General features: G+C 38.0%; 1 protein-coding gene across 1 annotated transcript in view; it reads right to left on the bottom strand.

The window, feature by feature from the left end:
• The window catches only part of MYO5C (myosin VC), a gene marked incomplete at both ends in the record, with an annotated part of 34,618 nt that extends 23,103 nt beyond the window's left edge, over positions 1 to 11,515 (bottom strand). Inside the window, 12 exons of the mRNA XM_082488862.1 lie at positions 1,026 to 1,166; positions 1,513 to 1,594; positions 2,056 to 2,321; positions 2,937 to 3,043; positions 3,586 to 3,693; positions 4,285 to 4,366; positions 5,219 to 5,362; positions 5,876 to 6,032; positions 6,444 to 6,588; positions 6,865 to 7,030; positions 7,941 to 8,051; positions 11,489 to 11,515. Coding sequence (XP_082344988.1) covers positions 1,026 to 1,166; positions 1,513 to 1,594; positions 2,056 to 2,321; positions 2,937 to 3,043; positions 3,586 to 3,693; positions 4,285 to 4,366; positions 5,219 to 5,362; positions 5,876 to 6,032; positions 6,444 to 6,588; positions 6,865 to 7,030; positions 7,941 to 8,051; positions 11,489 to 11,515 — 1,536 coding nt within the window. The remainder of the gene's footprint in view (positions 1 to 1,025; positions 1,167 to 1,512; positions 1,595 to 2,055; positions 2,322 to 2,936; positions 3,044 to 3,585; positions 3,694 to 4,284; positions 4,367 to 5,218; positions 5,363 to 5,875; positions 6,033 to 6,443; positions 6,589 to 6,864; positions 7,031 to 7,940; positions 8,052 to 11,488) is intronic.
• Positions 11,516 to 15,697: the final 4,182 nt, after the last annotated feature.

The following is a 15,697-nucleotide window of genomic DNA, read 5'->3' as shown; positions in this document are numbered from 1 at the left end:
TCCTGTCTGAATAATGCATCTTCAGTGAGTTATGAGGCCTAATAACAACCAGTTTTTGTCTTTCCAGAACAGCCAGCGGCTCCCTGTAGCAAATCATTTTAAGAAAGGTGGTCATATTAATGTTAATTAGAGTTAATTCTCTGATGAGTCATAAATCATTTTGTCCTGAAAGGATGCTACCTGTAATCAGGAACAATCTGATCCCTGAGAATGCTAATGAGCAGAATAACAGATAAGCTAAGGAGATAGGGAATATTCCCTAATCTCTCCCATATTGCTCCATGGTTTGGATTCTGAGAAGTATGACTTGCCAATATCACCAAAGCACCTTTAGAGACCACTTTAAGAGAGCTCACCTTTCCCTGCCCTGTTCTTCACTGACAAAGCTACTTCAATGGGTTTGGTAGCCTAAGGGAATCACAAATATGTAGAGGAAAAAAAATAGAGATTCAGGAATTGCTACAGTCAGGAGAGAAGCACAAAGAAAAAAAAATAGTAAGACTAAAGAAGAGAAAGCAAAAAAGTAGGTTTGGTGCATTCCACAAGAACTTACCAAAAAGAAAAGGAAGACTTCTTTTGTACCAAAATTAATGATTCATGGAATAACTGAATTGTAGAAATATTGGTGGAAGAGACTCCTGGAGACTGGGTAGTCTAAATTCCTGCTCGGAGCAAGACTATCACCAATACTAGATCAAGCTTCTGTTTGAACTCAAATCTGGAAAGTATCCAAGGATGGGGATCCCACTGCACTTCTGCTTTACCTGTTCTAGTACTGCACTACCCTCACAGTGAAGAAATCTAGTTGCTCAGTTAGATTCTAGGTAAGAATCTAGTTTTAGGTTCTTAACGTTACAAGACAAAAATAGACTTAAAGTGGCTTACAATTAAAATTACCAAATAGAGGGCAAACATTAATGCTCTTTTTATGAGAAAAATGCTTTACTCCCCATTTAAAAAGAACAAAATACAGATTAACTCACAAGCTTTTTATGAGCTCATAAATACAAGAATTTTTAAATTACCAAGCACTCTTCATCCAGAAGTTCTAAAATGCCCATTTTAGCTTCAATAAGGTCAATGACAGGTTGGTTATCATAGAAGTCTATTAAAGTCCATGGGATATCTTCCTTCATATATTCTTCTTGTTCAAGTTTAAAGACATGCTAGATATGTGAAAATTATGAAAATGCAAGGTTACAATTAAGGAAGCAAATATATACAATGCATGTGTGTGAATGCATATATAAGATAGAAACAAAATATTTATGTAGTATATTTTTGTAGTATAGTATATGCCTGTCTTGTAAGAAAAACTCAGAAGTTTTAATTTGTATATATGTACGCATGTATATATATGTAAAAATAAAACATTTTTATCTATTACTGGATAGCCATTATCCAGAAATATCCATTACTCAAATACAAATAGCATTTGCTGTTATCCATCATTGATAATTTCAAAACTCAAGCACAATAAGATAAAGAACTATAACAAATGAAAAAACATACCAGGTTGAACTGCTGCTGTAGTTTTTCATTAGCATAATTGATGCAAAATTGTTCAAAACTATTCACCTCAAACGTTTCAAAGCTGTAACACATTGAATAAGAAAAAAAAAATATGGTGATGCAACAGTATTGGAGAAAAAAAATAATCCCTTGACATTTAAATACAAATGGTAGTATCCTTGTAAGACTTTGGAGCTATCCTAATATTTCTAAGAAATTAAATAGCCATAAGACTAATGAAGATGCTAAGGCATTTCAAAACTTCCCTAGAAGTTAATGTTACCAAACATAACAGAGCTAAAAAAATCCAGTTAAATCTAACAGTATCACATCAAAATTTAAATTTAAACCTCACTCACAAAAAATACTAATATTTATAGTTGCTGAACACTTCCACTACTTTGGATGCTAAAGAACTTACATGACTGTGACCTTTTAGTAAAACAAAACCCTCCACATTCAACAGCAGCACAAATCAAAAAGTGCCTCTTACCAACTCCAAAGAACAACTTAAAGTAAATTTGTTTTCAGAGAAATTCTTACCCATAAATGTCCAAAACACCAATAAAAGTATGTTGTTTGCCAGGGAACTGCAAAGCTTGGTTGATTCTTTCCACAATAAAGTCAAATAAATGAGAATAGATCTTCTTTGCCAGAGCATCCCTTGCATTAACAGCCTGAGTTCTTGTCATTGGCTTTATTACAGTCTCTGAGGTAGTGATAATCTTTCGGTGGCACAGCCATTGTGCCATTTTGTCACAGTTTAAATCCAAAAGTTCACAGAATATATTGAGATGTTTATCATCCAGCTTTAAAGAAGATAAATAAATATTATTAGATTACATATAATACTTTAACTGTTGTCTAGACAGTGAATTCCTGGCACCACTGACATCAAACAATGACTTATATTTTTAGATAGACCGTTCACTTGTTCATCTGGCAAAATATCAAGAGCTAAAGCAATACTGGATAGAGCTCCTGATATAGGAGAGAAAAACAGTCTGGATGAGATGCTTTGGATTAAGACATTGAAAGAAAAAGTTACTTTAGTCTATGTTTATGTGTCCTTGTTTTTTAGATTTGCATAATCTGCTGGGAGACATTCTGAGCAGCTTTGACAATGCTCTGTTTCCTGTATTGTGCAGACAGTCCCAAATGGCTTTTCCAACAGCTGTGGAACAATTGGATATGGGGTTCTCTTAGCCGTATTCTGCCTTTTATTCAGACTTTCTGAACTTGGGCACAAAACAGGATTCACATAAACACTCGCCTGATTCTATACCGACGGAGAAATCTCTCAAGTGTAGTACACCAGATTTAATGCTGCTCTGAGCCCCAGATATGAGGAAAACTATTGCTAAAGGACTTTTGCCATAAAACATAAAAGAAAATGCTTGTATGTGAATGAACTACTTCCTTACACTGATGGATGACCTTTCATCTCCAACAGCTGTTATTTTCACGTTGCCTAAGTGTAGGATTGCTGCCAGCATTTTAAAAACATCCATCTGAAAATCTCTCTTCAAACCTAAAAAAACAATTCTTGATTATTTTAAATTCTCAGAAACAGTACAATTAATTAAAATAGCACAATGCTGGATTACTTGTTTTGTTGTGTATCCAAAAATTGTACGGCATGTCTGCAGACTACTATGCAAAGCCTTGGTTCTGCCTACTTTCTCCCCGTCTGATCAAATGAGAGATTAGGCATAAATTCCTATATCTCTCCAAGTGCCAGCTCAAGCCCAATTTGGCTTTCACATAAGCCATAAAGGGGAAAAGAAGCTTCCAATTCCACTTCGTGCCACAGCACGTTATCTTAAGGGTCAAGATGACTCCAGCCCGTACTGATTCTGAGCCCTAACAATGAACACCAATTGCTAACAGCCATTTGCTCTTGCCTAGTACTTTAAATAACAGACCAACAGTGCAATGTATAAGCTATGAAGAAAATTGTTTTGGTAATTACTACTGACATTCTGAACACTTCAGAAACAATCCACCTTTGCCCATTTCAGAGAAAAAAAATATTTCTTTTAACCTATTGAGTAGGTATTCCCAAGAATTTACCCAGTAAGGCAAACGTCTTCTGAGTTTCCACCATATTTTCTCTGTCATCAACTCCTTCTATTACTGTGCTGCCACCCATTCCTGTGTAGTTAAATTCTTCTGCACTTCCTATAGATAAGGAGCAAAACTTGTAATGCTGGAAAATTCGGGATTGGGGATAGCTGCTTGTTAAAGACTTATAACACCAGAAAATTAAAGATGTTGTCAGATGACAGCTCTTCAGCAACGAGCTGGAGGTCCTCTTTTTCTGAGAGAAATCCATGCACCTAACTCAGTTAAGCTGACATGAATTAGTATCCATAACTCCTAGCAATCTTAATAGTTGATCTAACAACAAGAATGAAGACTGAGTAAACATATACCTAAGGTCTGCTTCTCCCAGGTGGCATTAAAGCTTCTCTGGAGATAAATGAATCAAGCCCCCTAAACTGTCATTATGGCATCTGTCACTATAGAAATATCAGAGTAAGATTTTCAAAGACACTTAGGTACTTGATCATGCACTATTCAAGTTACTAGGGATTTGCTACCAAGTTCAATACAAGCAGGATTAATAGCTAAGTGACTTAAAAATGCAAGTCCCATTACAAGCCTGTGAGATTTATGCTATAAAGCGCTTAACATCCTAGCACTTGAAAATCCAATCTTCAAAATACTGCAATGAAAAGATGAAGAGTAGGTTATTTTCTTTAGACCTACCCAATTTAAGATGCTTAAATTCAGGTTGCATAGCAGATGCACACAACTGATAAAATATATGGTAGTTTCTCTCATTCTCTGACTGTAAATTAAAACAAAGAATACCATTACAGGCAGAAAAAAAAAAAAAAAAAAAAACAAAACCAAACCAAAAACCAAAACAACAATGAAACAGAAAAACATTCGATATTCAACATTACTGTAAAGAGATAATGATACTTGAAGGCTAAATTCTGCCGCAACATTGTTTGACAAAGAAATTGCCCAATATTAAAATGGCAGATCTTAGACTTCAACAAGAGCTTTGAAAGCAATAAATTCAAGTATACTTTTTTAACAGTACGCCAAATTCACTCTCCAAGGCTGTTACTCTAATAATTTCTTGAGCCTGAACAACCATCTACTATTAAGAACTGACAAATACTGTAACGAACAACTGTGTAGGAGTGCCAAGCTGAAACACTGCCCTGTGGTAACTCAGAAAACTCTTTATTTCCAAACCATCCTTCAGGCAGCAGATATATAGAAGTATTTTTCATAGTACTTAAAAGTTAACAATACTACTAAAAAGAAAAGATTCATAAAAATAGTTTTATAAAATTAAATGTTTTCTTTAGTAGATTATCACAACTATGCTCTGACACTAATGAATCACATGCAATTTGTGACTGAAAGTCACAAATTTCTCAAATACTTCTTGTTTTATCTCACGGAATTGTCCCGATATATATCCTCCACATAACATAAGGAAGAACATGGAATAAATTAGTTTCTTCTTATAAATAAGACTAGCTCCTATTAAAAAAAAATAAATCAAAGGATGATTAGACATACTATTCAGGACTTCAGATAACATTTTCTATATGAAACTAGTAAAGGACAGTACATTAGTAGCTGTGCTGACATTGAGTGTTTTTAAGTTTATTTTACCTACCTGAAAGACAACTCTGGATTTCTCAAGCAGGTATGTTCTCATGTTAGCTCCAATGATTTGGTAACTCTGATCAAAACTGATTTCAGTGTATTTTCCAAATCGACTGCTGTTATCATTCCTTGTGGTTTTCGCATTGCCGACAGCCTACGGAAATTATAAACTTGCATCTTTCACAAGAATAACTTTGTCAAAACACGACTCAACTACAAGTTCCTAAAATCAAAGGTTCTCGAGGATCCATCTAGCATTGAGCTGTGAGATTTAAATTTTGAGGCCCAAATTTGAAGATAAACCTCAAGTCAAATAGTATAACACTACATAAACTGAGAATTAAAGTACATCTTCCCATCATAAGGGCCGTTAACCTGTTTCTATTCCAATTCATAAAAAGAAACAAACAAACAACTTGTTTAATATTGTTTTCTCATCATCCAATTAACAGGATGCGGTCAGATAAAACTCTGGAGGCAAACTAGTGCTTCCAAAGGCCACCGACTACCTCTTTCCATGAGTAACAGTCAGAGGCTAAACTTCTAATTTAGATATCTAACTCAGACAGCTAAAACATCCCTAAAGATTTCAAACAAAGGTTCCCAGCAGCTCTCAGAATTCTTTCCTTGACGACTACCGACTTGACAGATACTCTCTGAAACCTACCTCGGTTATTGGATTGGATGCCAATACTTTATCCTCCACATGTGCATTGCTGCTTGACCTACTCACAGTGGCAAAGTATCTCATAGTGTATCTTGCAGACACAGTCTTTCCAGCCCCTGATTCTCCACTGACTATAATAGACTGATTTTTGTTATTTCTGAAAGCAAGTAACCAGACAGTTTAAAACAGACATGTCTAAAATGCAAGTATAAATGTAAGAATTACATACAAGAAACAAATGTATGAAAACACAGCTGCAGTGAACTCTTATCTGTTCCATCTTTCATCTGTTCTCTTACTCCTCTTCAGTTGTAACCTCTAGGCTGATGTCATTGCTATTCACTCGGCTAAAGTTGACAGTGTTTTGCCCCTCATCAAGAATGAAAATAGTTATGAATTCTAGAAATTCCTCAGCTGGTTAAGGAATTACTCCTCCTCTAGCTAAGTTAGCCATTCAAAGGTATTCTTAATAACCAATGGCACAGACACAGTTAAATTAAATTACAATTAACAGTGACTACCACTAGACTTCTAGCGTTATTTACGGACATTAAGCAACATACTGAACCTTGCCATTTGTTTGTATGCTTCTTCTGCCACAGCAAATATATGTGGATCCATGTCCCCCATGTTTTGCCCACTATATGCATGGATAATGGCATCTCCATATATTGGCAACTGTTTATAGGGGTTTATTGCAACCAAAATGATTCCTGCAACCAAGACCACAAAACAAAAACACAAGACAGGTTAGTTCAATTAAATGCCAGTTTCCGGCAACAGCAGTTAAAGTGATACAAAGTAGCAATACTTTCTAAACTAGGTAGAAGATTCTGATCAAACTAGTCTATACTCATACAAAAATGAGTTAACTTGAATGAATTAAACTATGCTTGAGGAAAACATTACTCACATCATATTGCAAACTAACACAAGATTATTATTTTTTTTAAGAATTTTTTTAAAACCCTGCGTTTTACTTTGCTTACCACTATAGGTGTAGATAAGCTTAGACTCCACAAAACGAACTTTAAGATTGTGTAGAACAGCTGGTTCATGGAGATAACTAAGTGCAGTGAGGTCATTTTCACCAACGAGTATGTCAGGATTTCGTAGGGGTGGCAAAGCAGCTGGATCAACAGGGTAATTAAGTTCCTGTCAACAAAAATGACTTGAAATATCATAAAATGCATTATGTTTGCATAAACACAAATTGATCTTCTATCTTTACACAAAGTTACAGGGTTGACAGAGCCCTGTCTGGTGTTGTATTTCATCAATTCCATGTATCCCACTGAATTTAGGGGACTTGGAGATCACAAAAGTAAGACGGAGCTCTTCGTTGTTCATTAAAAAGAAAGCTACATTCTCTTTATTTACAATATTTTGTATTGAAATCTGTAAAAACGGGAAATGTGTTTAGCTCTCTAAACACATACATATTTCAACTACAAATGAAATGGTGGACCATCTGCAACTGAATGAAAGTAAACACCTGGTCAGAACTTAAGTCAGCTCTAAAACTACCCTTACTTGCAACCCTTCAGTTTTCTTTAGACAAAGTTTAAAACTCACTTCTGTTTCTTTCAACAATAATACATTTAATACTTGTCTTTACAGAACAGGAAAGCAGAAATACAGAAATACCATTTTCAAAATATTAAATCTGTAAAGAACTCAAGATACGCAAATTAAGAGGTCTTACATAAAGTAACAACTTCAGAAAAAAAAAAAGCAACAGCTAGCTCTGTGAGAAATAACTACGCCTGCCTTGCACTTCTGATTGACTTCAACTTAAGATGAGTTTCAGTGCTTGTTTCAAAAGTGCAGTGATCTTCAAGGTATGTGTTCTATACTCATGTTATACAGATAGTAGAATTGCACTCTTCATATTTTTAGATAACAGCTGTTTACTGTACAAATTTCACTATGATAAAATTCTGGTCACTGCAGGGTTAACATAAAAGAAAATATGGACAAGTCATTTAGATCCCATAACGAGTCCTATGTTACTACATAAACATATCTCAGCAAACCCCAAAATAATTAAGGTTTTTCTCCTTACAGTTCCATCTTCTAGTTGCACATGAAGAAAACGGTCTCCAGCTTTGTAGTTTTTTGTGATTTCTGCAGACTGCCAAACTTCTTCATTATCAGGGATCCAAACCCTATTGTACTACAACAGAAAAAAAAGATAATAGTTAGCTTAGCTATTATCATAATACCAGACTTGCATAAAAAGAGAGTTTTCAAAAGTCAAGTGCAACCTAAAAGCTGAACTGGATGCCAGGACTTTTGGGGATTATTCTTAGCTCTGTCCCTTTCAGCGGGCTGTATTTTTGTGCTTTAGTTATTCTTTGTGAAAGAAAAAAATGAGAGCAGATTCATTAATTTCAGACAGCTTGTTCTGCTCCTGTTTAGTGTAAAGTCTGCAGAACAACACAGCGTGCAGGAAGGTGAACAAGGGCCAGACTGTTGCCAGGCTCTTCAAACCCTCTAACACTGAACAAAAAGAATGAAATACACTTAAGGCAGAGCCCCGATTTCTAGGAGATTTCAAGAAAGTACCTTTTTTACCAGAATTTAGACTTCACTTCCCTGAATTCAAATATGGGTTACCGAACTTAGAAAGCCTTTTGCCATAGGCACAGATGTATACACAAGAAAGACTCTGTACAGTTACCTTTCTTTTCATGGGACTGACGTGCAACCTCCAAACATCTTCCCCTGTTCTAGGGCAAACTTCAAAGCCTACTGGCAGATTTCTTTCTTTACAAACAGTCTGCCAGCTTAGCTGAGCTCAGTCCCAGTAATGTACTCTGACTCTGTCTCAGGAAGAAAAAAGCCTTCCTAAAAGCACTTACTTGCAACAGAAGCAGATGAATTGTACTCTTCTTTTAGGTATTTGAAGAATCAAGACAACAGAATTACCTCTAGCATTCTGAAGCATAAATGTTTGAATGTAAATTACACTGTTCAAACCACCTAGTTCTCCTATGCTGGAGTTAAAATGCTGAAGCATTAGCAACATCTTTAAATGCTCTGCCCTAGAAGCTATAGGAAACACCCCAGAAACTGTAGGAAACAGCATTCCTAAAAAGAACATAACACAGCTGGCAACCTCAGTAAGTCAGGAATTTCTTCACTGATGTGGAGTGTATCCTTCTCGTCCTGCCAGGGTTTAACAAAGCAGCATCCCTAAAAGCCTCCCTAATCGACTCCAGCATCAACTATGTGTTAATAAACACTGGGTTTAGTAACACTGAAATCACTTCTGTTCAGGGATTTGCAATTTGAGACTACTTCTGACATGTCACCGTCTTTCTTAAGCGCCGGTGCACAATATTTTTTATACCATATAGTGTGTATCTCGGATGGCAATGAAGGTGACATTGAAGACGATATTTGGAGAGGACAGGAGGAAGGACAGCAACGTCAGAAAAAAAGCCTGAAAATCACCGGTACATACTAGTACTGAGTTTCTTATGGGCCATCTCTACTCTAATTTGTGATAAAGTAACACTAGAGAGAACAGAATCATTCAGTCCCTACTTGCACAAGCAACCATGCTGTATAATCTTCTTCCAGCATCTTTCTGTTTTGATAGCCAGAACATTTCATTTAATTCCCCTAACCTAGCTCTATTAACAGTCAGTTTAAACCAACTGTGTTTAAATAAACCCGTGAGAACTGCTGCAGCTGCTTACTTGAAAAATTAACATTAGTCAAGGATTTCATGAAGTGTTAGCATACCCACAGATACCTTGGAGACTCATATACCTTCTCATTTTGGTGTTGCAACTGTTGGTTTTGGCAGAAATGACTTTTTTTCCTCTCTAATTTGGAGGAAGCCCTGGAAGCTCCAGCAGATCTTCAGAACATGAGGGTCTTTGCCCCAAAAGCCCCACTGAACACATTGCCAACTGCAGGTGCCTACAGGTCCCTACAAACTGCACTGTACCTCAACAGTAGCTTCCCCAACTCTAACCCCTGAGGATAAGCACCAAATGATTTAGTGTAAGACCTTTTGCAGGGACATCCTGCAAGTTAGCTTGTGTTGCTCAGTGACCTCTCCAGTTGAGTTTTCAGTATCTCTAAGGATGGAGATTGACCTTGCTGGTCGACCATATGCCAACCTGGTGTGTATGTCAGGTGATGAACACTAATCAAAACCTCAGCCACTTTCATGATACCTCTTGGTTGATGCCTTCAGCATGATGGCATTTTGTCATGCAAAATCAAAAATCACAAAGATTTTCTCTAAACAACACCAAACCACTATGATGACAATGTTTTCATCTAGCCAACCAAAGGCAGAAAAACCCACCTTCACAAATATCTATTTAATGGGCAAATGAAAGACACAGCTAAATGATATCAGTTTTAATTTTGCTTTTATAAATTGACTTTTGTCTCATTCCTACCCTACGCTGATTTCCTCGATTATAAAAAGCTTATCTATTCACAGCTGTTAAATTCAATTCTTTATTGCTGTTATTCTATGTGAGTCAGGAATATCACCACCACACAGCCTCAGGAGCACATAGCGTGTTCCCACGTAACAAAGTGAACTGCGCCAGGTCACAGACAAGAAAGGGAGGAAAAAGCATGTGACTGAAGTACTGATTCTTCAGAAAAGGTCCCTGCAGTTCCAGGAGCCTCCATTGGCAAATGTACCCAGCCTGCCAAAGTTCGCTTTCTCCAAACCCTGCCTTACAAGTAAACACAAGAGAGTTTGCTCATTTTCGTATCAAGTTACACCCACACTCCTTCCCCCCTTCACCTGCCCAACATCATTCCTGATGAAAAAAAAAACATTTGTTCTTTCTGCTGCTCAGAGTGTGGTACCAACACAACAAATGAGTAAATACCAGTGCTGCACACGGCTAAACAGGAGTTTATTATGGCAGCTGCTTTTGCAATAGAAGAGATATAGGCTTATAAATCAGTAACACATACATGTTATTTTTGTTATTTAAAGCTAAGCAAACAACTCATACGTCACAATACTCCCGTGACTACAGGAAAAGGGGAAAAAATTGTGCAAAAAAATACAGCAGCCGCATCAAGGAGAAAGAATCTTTGTTTTAGTGCCAAGTTCTGCCAAACGTATTCAATATTTGCATAACAAAACCAGCACGCACTCTGTGATTAAGCGGCCAGGGAAGTGCTGTTAAACTTTAAAATTGCCTAATCGCTCGCTGGCTACCGCCTCTAAGATCTACACCTCAAGACCAGAAGTCTCAAAAAAAGAGGTATTTCTCTCAAAAAGAACTATTTCCCCATGCTACCCTGGGATTTTATAGCCGCTCAGCTACGCTTTACCTCAGCTGTCCCACACAGGCGATGCGCCCTTACGCGCAGGGGACACCTTCCCTCTGCCGGCTCCAAACCGGCCAACTCTATCAGCAACACAAATGGCTCAACATTTTAATGCCCCAGAAAGCACAAAAAGCCCAGGCACGCTCCGGCGAGCTTGACATTGCTCGCCCGGCCTGGTTCCTTCTCCCTCCCCTCACGGGGCGGCGGTCCCCCTCAGCGGGCGCGGGAGAAGACGCCGCCCCTCCCATGGCGGTCCGGACCCCCTCAGGGCCCCCCCCCGGCCCCGCTCACCTGGGTGTAGAGCTCGGCCAGCGCCATCGGGGCTGAGCCGCCGCCGCTGCGGGCCGCCGGCGGGGAGAGAGGTGTTACGGGCGGTTCCGCAGCGGGCAGGTGGCCGCGGTCCGCCCCCGAGGCGTGGGGAAGCGGGGCCGGCCCGGATGCGCGGCCTGTCCCGCCCGGGCACAGGCATTCCCCGCGGAGGAGGGGGAAGGCGGTTCCCCGCTCCGCTCGCCTCAGGGACCCGCAGCAGCCGGTGGGAGCGTTCCTGGCTGTGCCGGGCGGTTTCTGCGGCCGGCTTGCACGCTGTCTCCTAATTTTGAGAGGTATATAAATATAGTGGGGAGGGCGGAGTAGTGCCAATCGCCACATTGGCGAGGCTGCCATCGTGGAGACTTTAGGCATTAGGAGTGCAATTCGGGCTTGAAAGGGCTTTGAGGGCTGAGCAGTGTCTGGTTCAGCTGCAGAACAAGGGGTGCTGAGGAGCCCCAGTTAGGAGTGGTTGTTTAGGAGCACTGTGTTTGTTGCCTTGCTTTCTTCTATGGCCTGCAAATCCCCACGGCTTTTGCCATTTTCTCCTGCACGTTGTTCTGCTCTTCTGAGTAATTTTTTGACATCCATTGTGCTGGTATGCAACACCGTGTGCTGAATGTTTGTAGAAAAAAAAATTTACTTTGCTATTAATATGGTATGATCTTATAATTAGTTCATTTGTTAATGTGTAAACAAAGGAAAGGAAATTAAAAAAAGGCCTTGTTGATGTTCCATTTCCTAGCTGCCCGAGGGATCACGAGGGGAGCCATTCCTGGCCGCGTAGGGAAAAACAAACATTAATTAGGAAGTTCCACCTAAACATGAGGAGGAACTTCTTTACCTTGAGGGTGGTAGAGCACTGGCACAGGCTGCCCAGGGCGGTGGTGGAGTCTCCATCTCTGGAGACATTCAAAACCCGCCTGGACGCGTTCCTGTGCAACCTGCTCTAAGGTGTCCCTGCTCTGGCGTGGGTGTTGGACTAGATGATCTCCAGAGGTCCCTTCCAACCCTATGATTCTATGATTCTATGAATTAGTTATAAGAGACCATGAAGGAGCTTCCCTGCCAAACTTAGAATAAGGTAAACACAACTCAGAATGCATTTAGTAAGCTTAGGGCACTGATAGGTATTACAATTAAATACCCTTTACGAGGAAGAAGTGAAGGGAGGCAGTGGTGGGTAGGCGCCCCAGGCCCGCCAGCCCTCCCTGCCCGCCCAACAGCTTCCACGGCACAGAAGACAACATTTTAGCAAAGTACAAATCTTAATTCTTATTGCAATAACAGTTACCATTTGGTGACAAAACAACCTAACAGAAGTGGGTTACCTCAAACAAATTATTTTCAAATACGCCCAGCGGTTTACGGCGGCCTGTTGGTATCTGGGTGGGTATTTATACAGTCCTCAGCTTTTAACCGACTTCCTTTGGCAGTCAGCACCAAGTCTGCCACGGAGGAGGAGGGGACCCGTGGGATCGTCTGGGGACTACGCCAGCACACTGCTTATGGACAACCAACCAATCAAACGAGCAAACAAAAAATCCCAAAGCAAATCTTACAGTTGTATTTTTATTTGGACATTTTCCAGTGATAGCTATTAGGCTACAGGTTTTATGATGCATACGTTTACTAAGTACAACATCAGACACTACAACAGATCAGAGCTCAGGTCATTCTGACAATGTTTTGGTTTTCATCTATGTACTGCAGTGGCATCAAGTGAAAACCTATGTTTAAAGGCTTATTTATCACATGAAGTATCGGCATCTTAAAAAAAACAAGTGTTTACTCGTAGTTTTTGTACGGTATTTGAAATGCGTTCAGTTTAAATGACAAATTACACAGACCTTCAAATTGCAAATGCTGGTGTTGCCAAGTTGGGAACAAATGTTATTGGGTATCAATCCACTTTTCAACATTGAAGTTGATCCTATTTTTTTCCTGTGATAGAATATACTGTCTAAGTCGCATTTAACTGACTTACACACTTTCACGTTCCATCCCAGATAGAAGTCTGAGAAGCAATTTTTCCAAATTTGGATAGAAGACTGTGTCCTAAACATCAGAATAAAATGATCACTGGAATAAAAACACACCAAACTGAATGAGGTAATTATTGTGCAAAATCTCTAGAATAACTGTATATAATTCTAAGGGGTCATTGACAAGTATTTTTCCAGCATCCGATAAAATCTATCATAGCAATAGATAATAAATTAAAATATAAAAGATATGTCCACATTAAAAGAGCATAACAATGATTCAAAGGAAAAAAAAAGTTGTTAAAATAATTCTGCATTATATTCCATGGTTAAAGAGATATTTGTCCTAAGATGAAAGATATATTATACACTGACACTAAAATTTTACTTCTGAAAAGTGCATGTAAAATACTGCCATGTAAAATGTTAGATGAATTACCAATTACACATCTATTCCAACTTAAAAATATTTTCCTTTAAAACATGTCAAGCAGCATATACTTTTAATGTGATATAAAAGTAATACCAGTCAAACCACTGAGTTTAAGGATAATACCTATAAATTACTAAACACTACTTTTTTTAAGGAAACGATACAATAAGGCTTTTTACAGGTAAACAAACTTAAAATATAAACAAAAATACATTTAGGCATACATTTTAATACACTAATGCTGAAGTAGTGGATACGTTTCCCAATCTACAGTATGAACATACTGTAATGCCAATTGTTTGTTTTTCAATAGGAGAAAAAATTTGCAGGTCAGCGTGTTCTTTCCTAAACTCGTTACAGGATGGGAAGGCTTTCCCGTTACATTCTCACAAGTACAGTACCCCTAACAGCCTGAAAACTACATTACACCTTATTTGGAGCCACTTAACAGTAGCTATAGTTTCAGAAATCAAGTAACATTTGAAAAAAGAGTGTTTGGTATACCATGCACAGGAAAACAATCTAAATCATTTAGCAAAGATTGGGTTCTTGGAAGTACTGGCATGATCCATCAAACATAATATGGGGCATACACATTTGAAAATAAGATGACACGAGCATCTTAAAATGATACTGACAAAATTTAGGTTGTCTTTACTACTGATTTTAGGAACCATACAAACAGCATGTCTACCTCTCAAGTAAAACATAACTGAAATGTTTCAGTCTGCTTAACAGCAATTTTTTTTCTGAGTTTGCAGGCAAACAGATTAGTACCAAATAGTCTAATAGTGTACCTCTAGATAATTTCTCAATATTTAAAAGAAATTAATGTTAATGCTAAGTTGCTAATTATTATAATACATAAAAAATATTGCACAATGCAACTGAGCAATGTGTGTGGCTTTTTTTTACATGTATATTTGAGCCATACACCACAAACTACCTGTTTTAAAGTTCAGAATTGGAGCCTTAAGCAAGGCTTCTGCACTTACGTTGCACATTGTGAAATGTGAATTCTATGTAGCAGATCCAAGATGTGTGAGACGGATGAATCTTTCCAGTAAGGTGTGCAATATCTAAAATAACTCAGTTTTTCATTATGCACTCTGCATCTCCAACCATTGAATTGGCATGAATCATAGTTAAATGACAGCATCATAGTCAAAACCTACTTAATGTTCTTGTTAGTCAGCCTTTCAAAGAATGAGAGCCTTGGGCTACCGCAGAAATTGTCTATTAAAGGTTTTCCTCTCAAATTCCAGTATGAAAGAATACTTTTTTTTTTTTTTAAAGTGGCAACAAACCAAAAGAGATTATACTCAAAATACACAGTCGTCTCTGGAGTCTACAAACAAAGAAGAACATGAGACAGACTACAAAGTCTAAATAAATACTAAAATCATTATTGACTTCTGATCATCTGCTTCAAGATTCTGTATTTTTAGCTAACTACTTTTAAAAATAACTAAACATGTAATTTCCAGTGTGCTACTTGTGCTTAGTTACCATTTTCCTCTACAGGTGTTATTTGATACCATTTGCAAAAATCCAGATAAAATAACAGACTGCATCAGACTGTAAATAAGGTTGACAACAAAAAATGAAATATCTTATTTTTAGTGCTTAGTATGGTACTGTCATACATTTAAAAAAACACAATATTCAGCAGCGATCTGGTATGCTTGGTAAACCACAGTACTAACAAATGAACACCTAAGTTATAGTGAGCTATAAGACTTATCACTAGAATTTATGTCAAGCTGACATAAATAA

The sequence above is a fragment of the Vanellus vanellus genome (genome assembly GCF_965231255.1).
Source record: "Vanellus vanellus genome assembly, chromosome: 11".
NCBI classification, from domain to species: domain Eukaryota; kingdom Metazoa; phylum Chordata; class Aves; order Charadriiformes; family Charadriidae; genus Vanellus; species Vanellus vanellus.
Note: the sequence above shows the minus strand (reverse complement) of the source record. Positions and strands in the feature narration are given on the sequence as shown.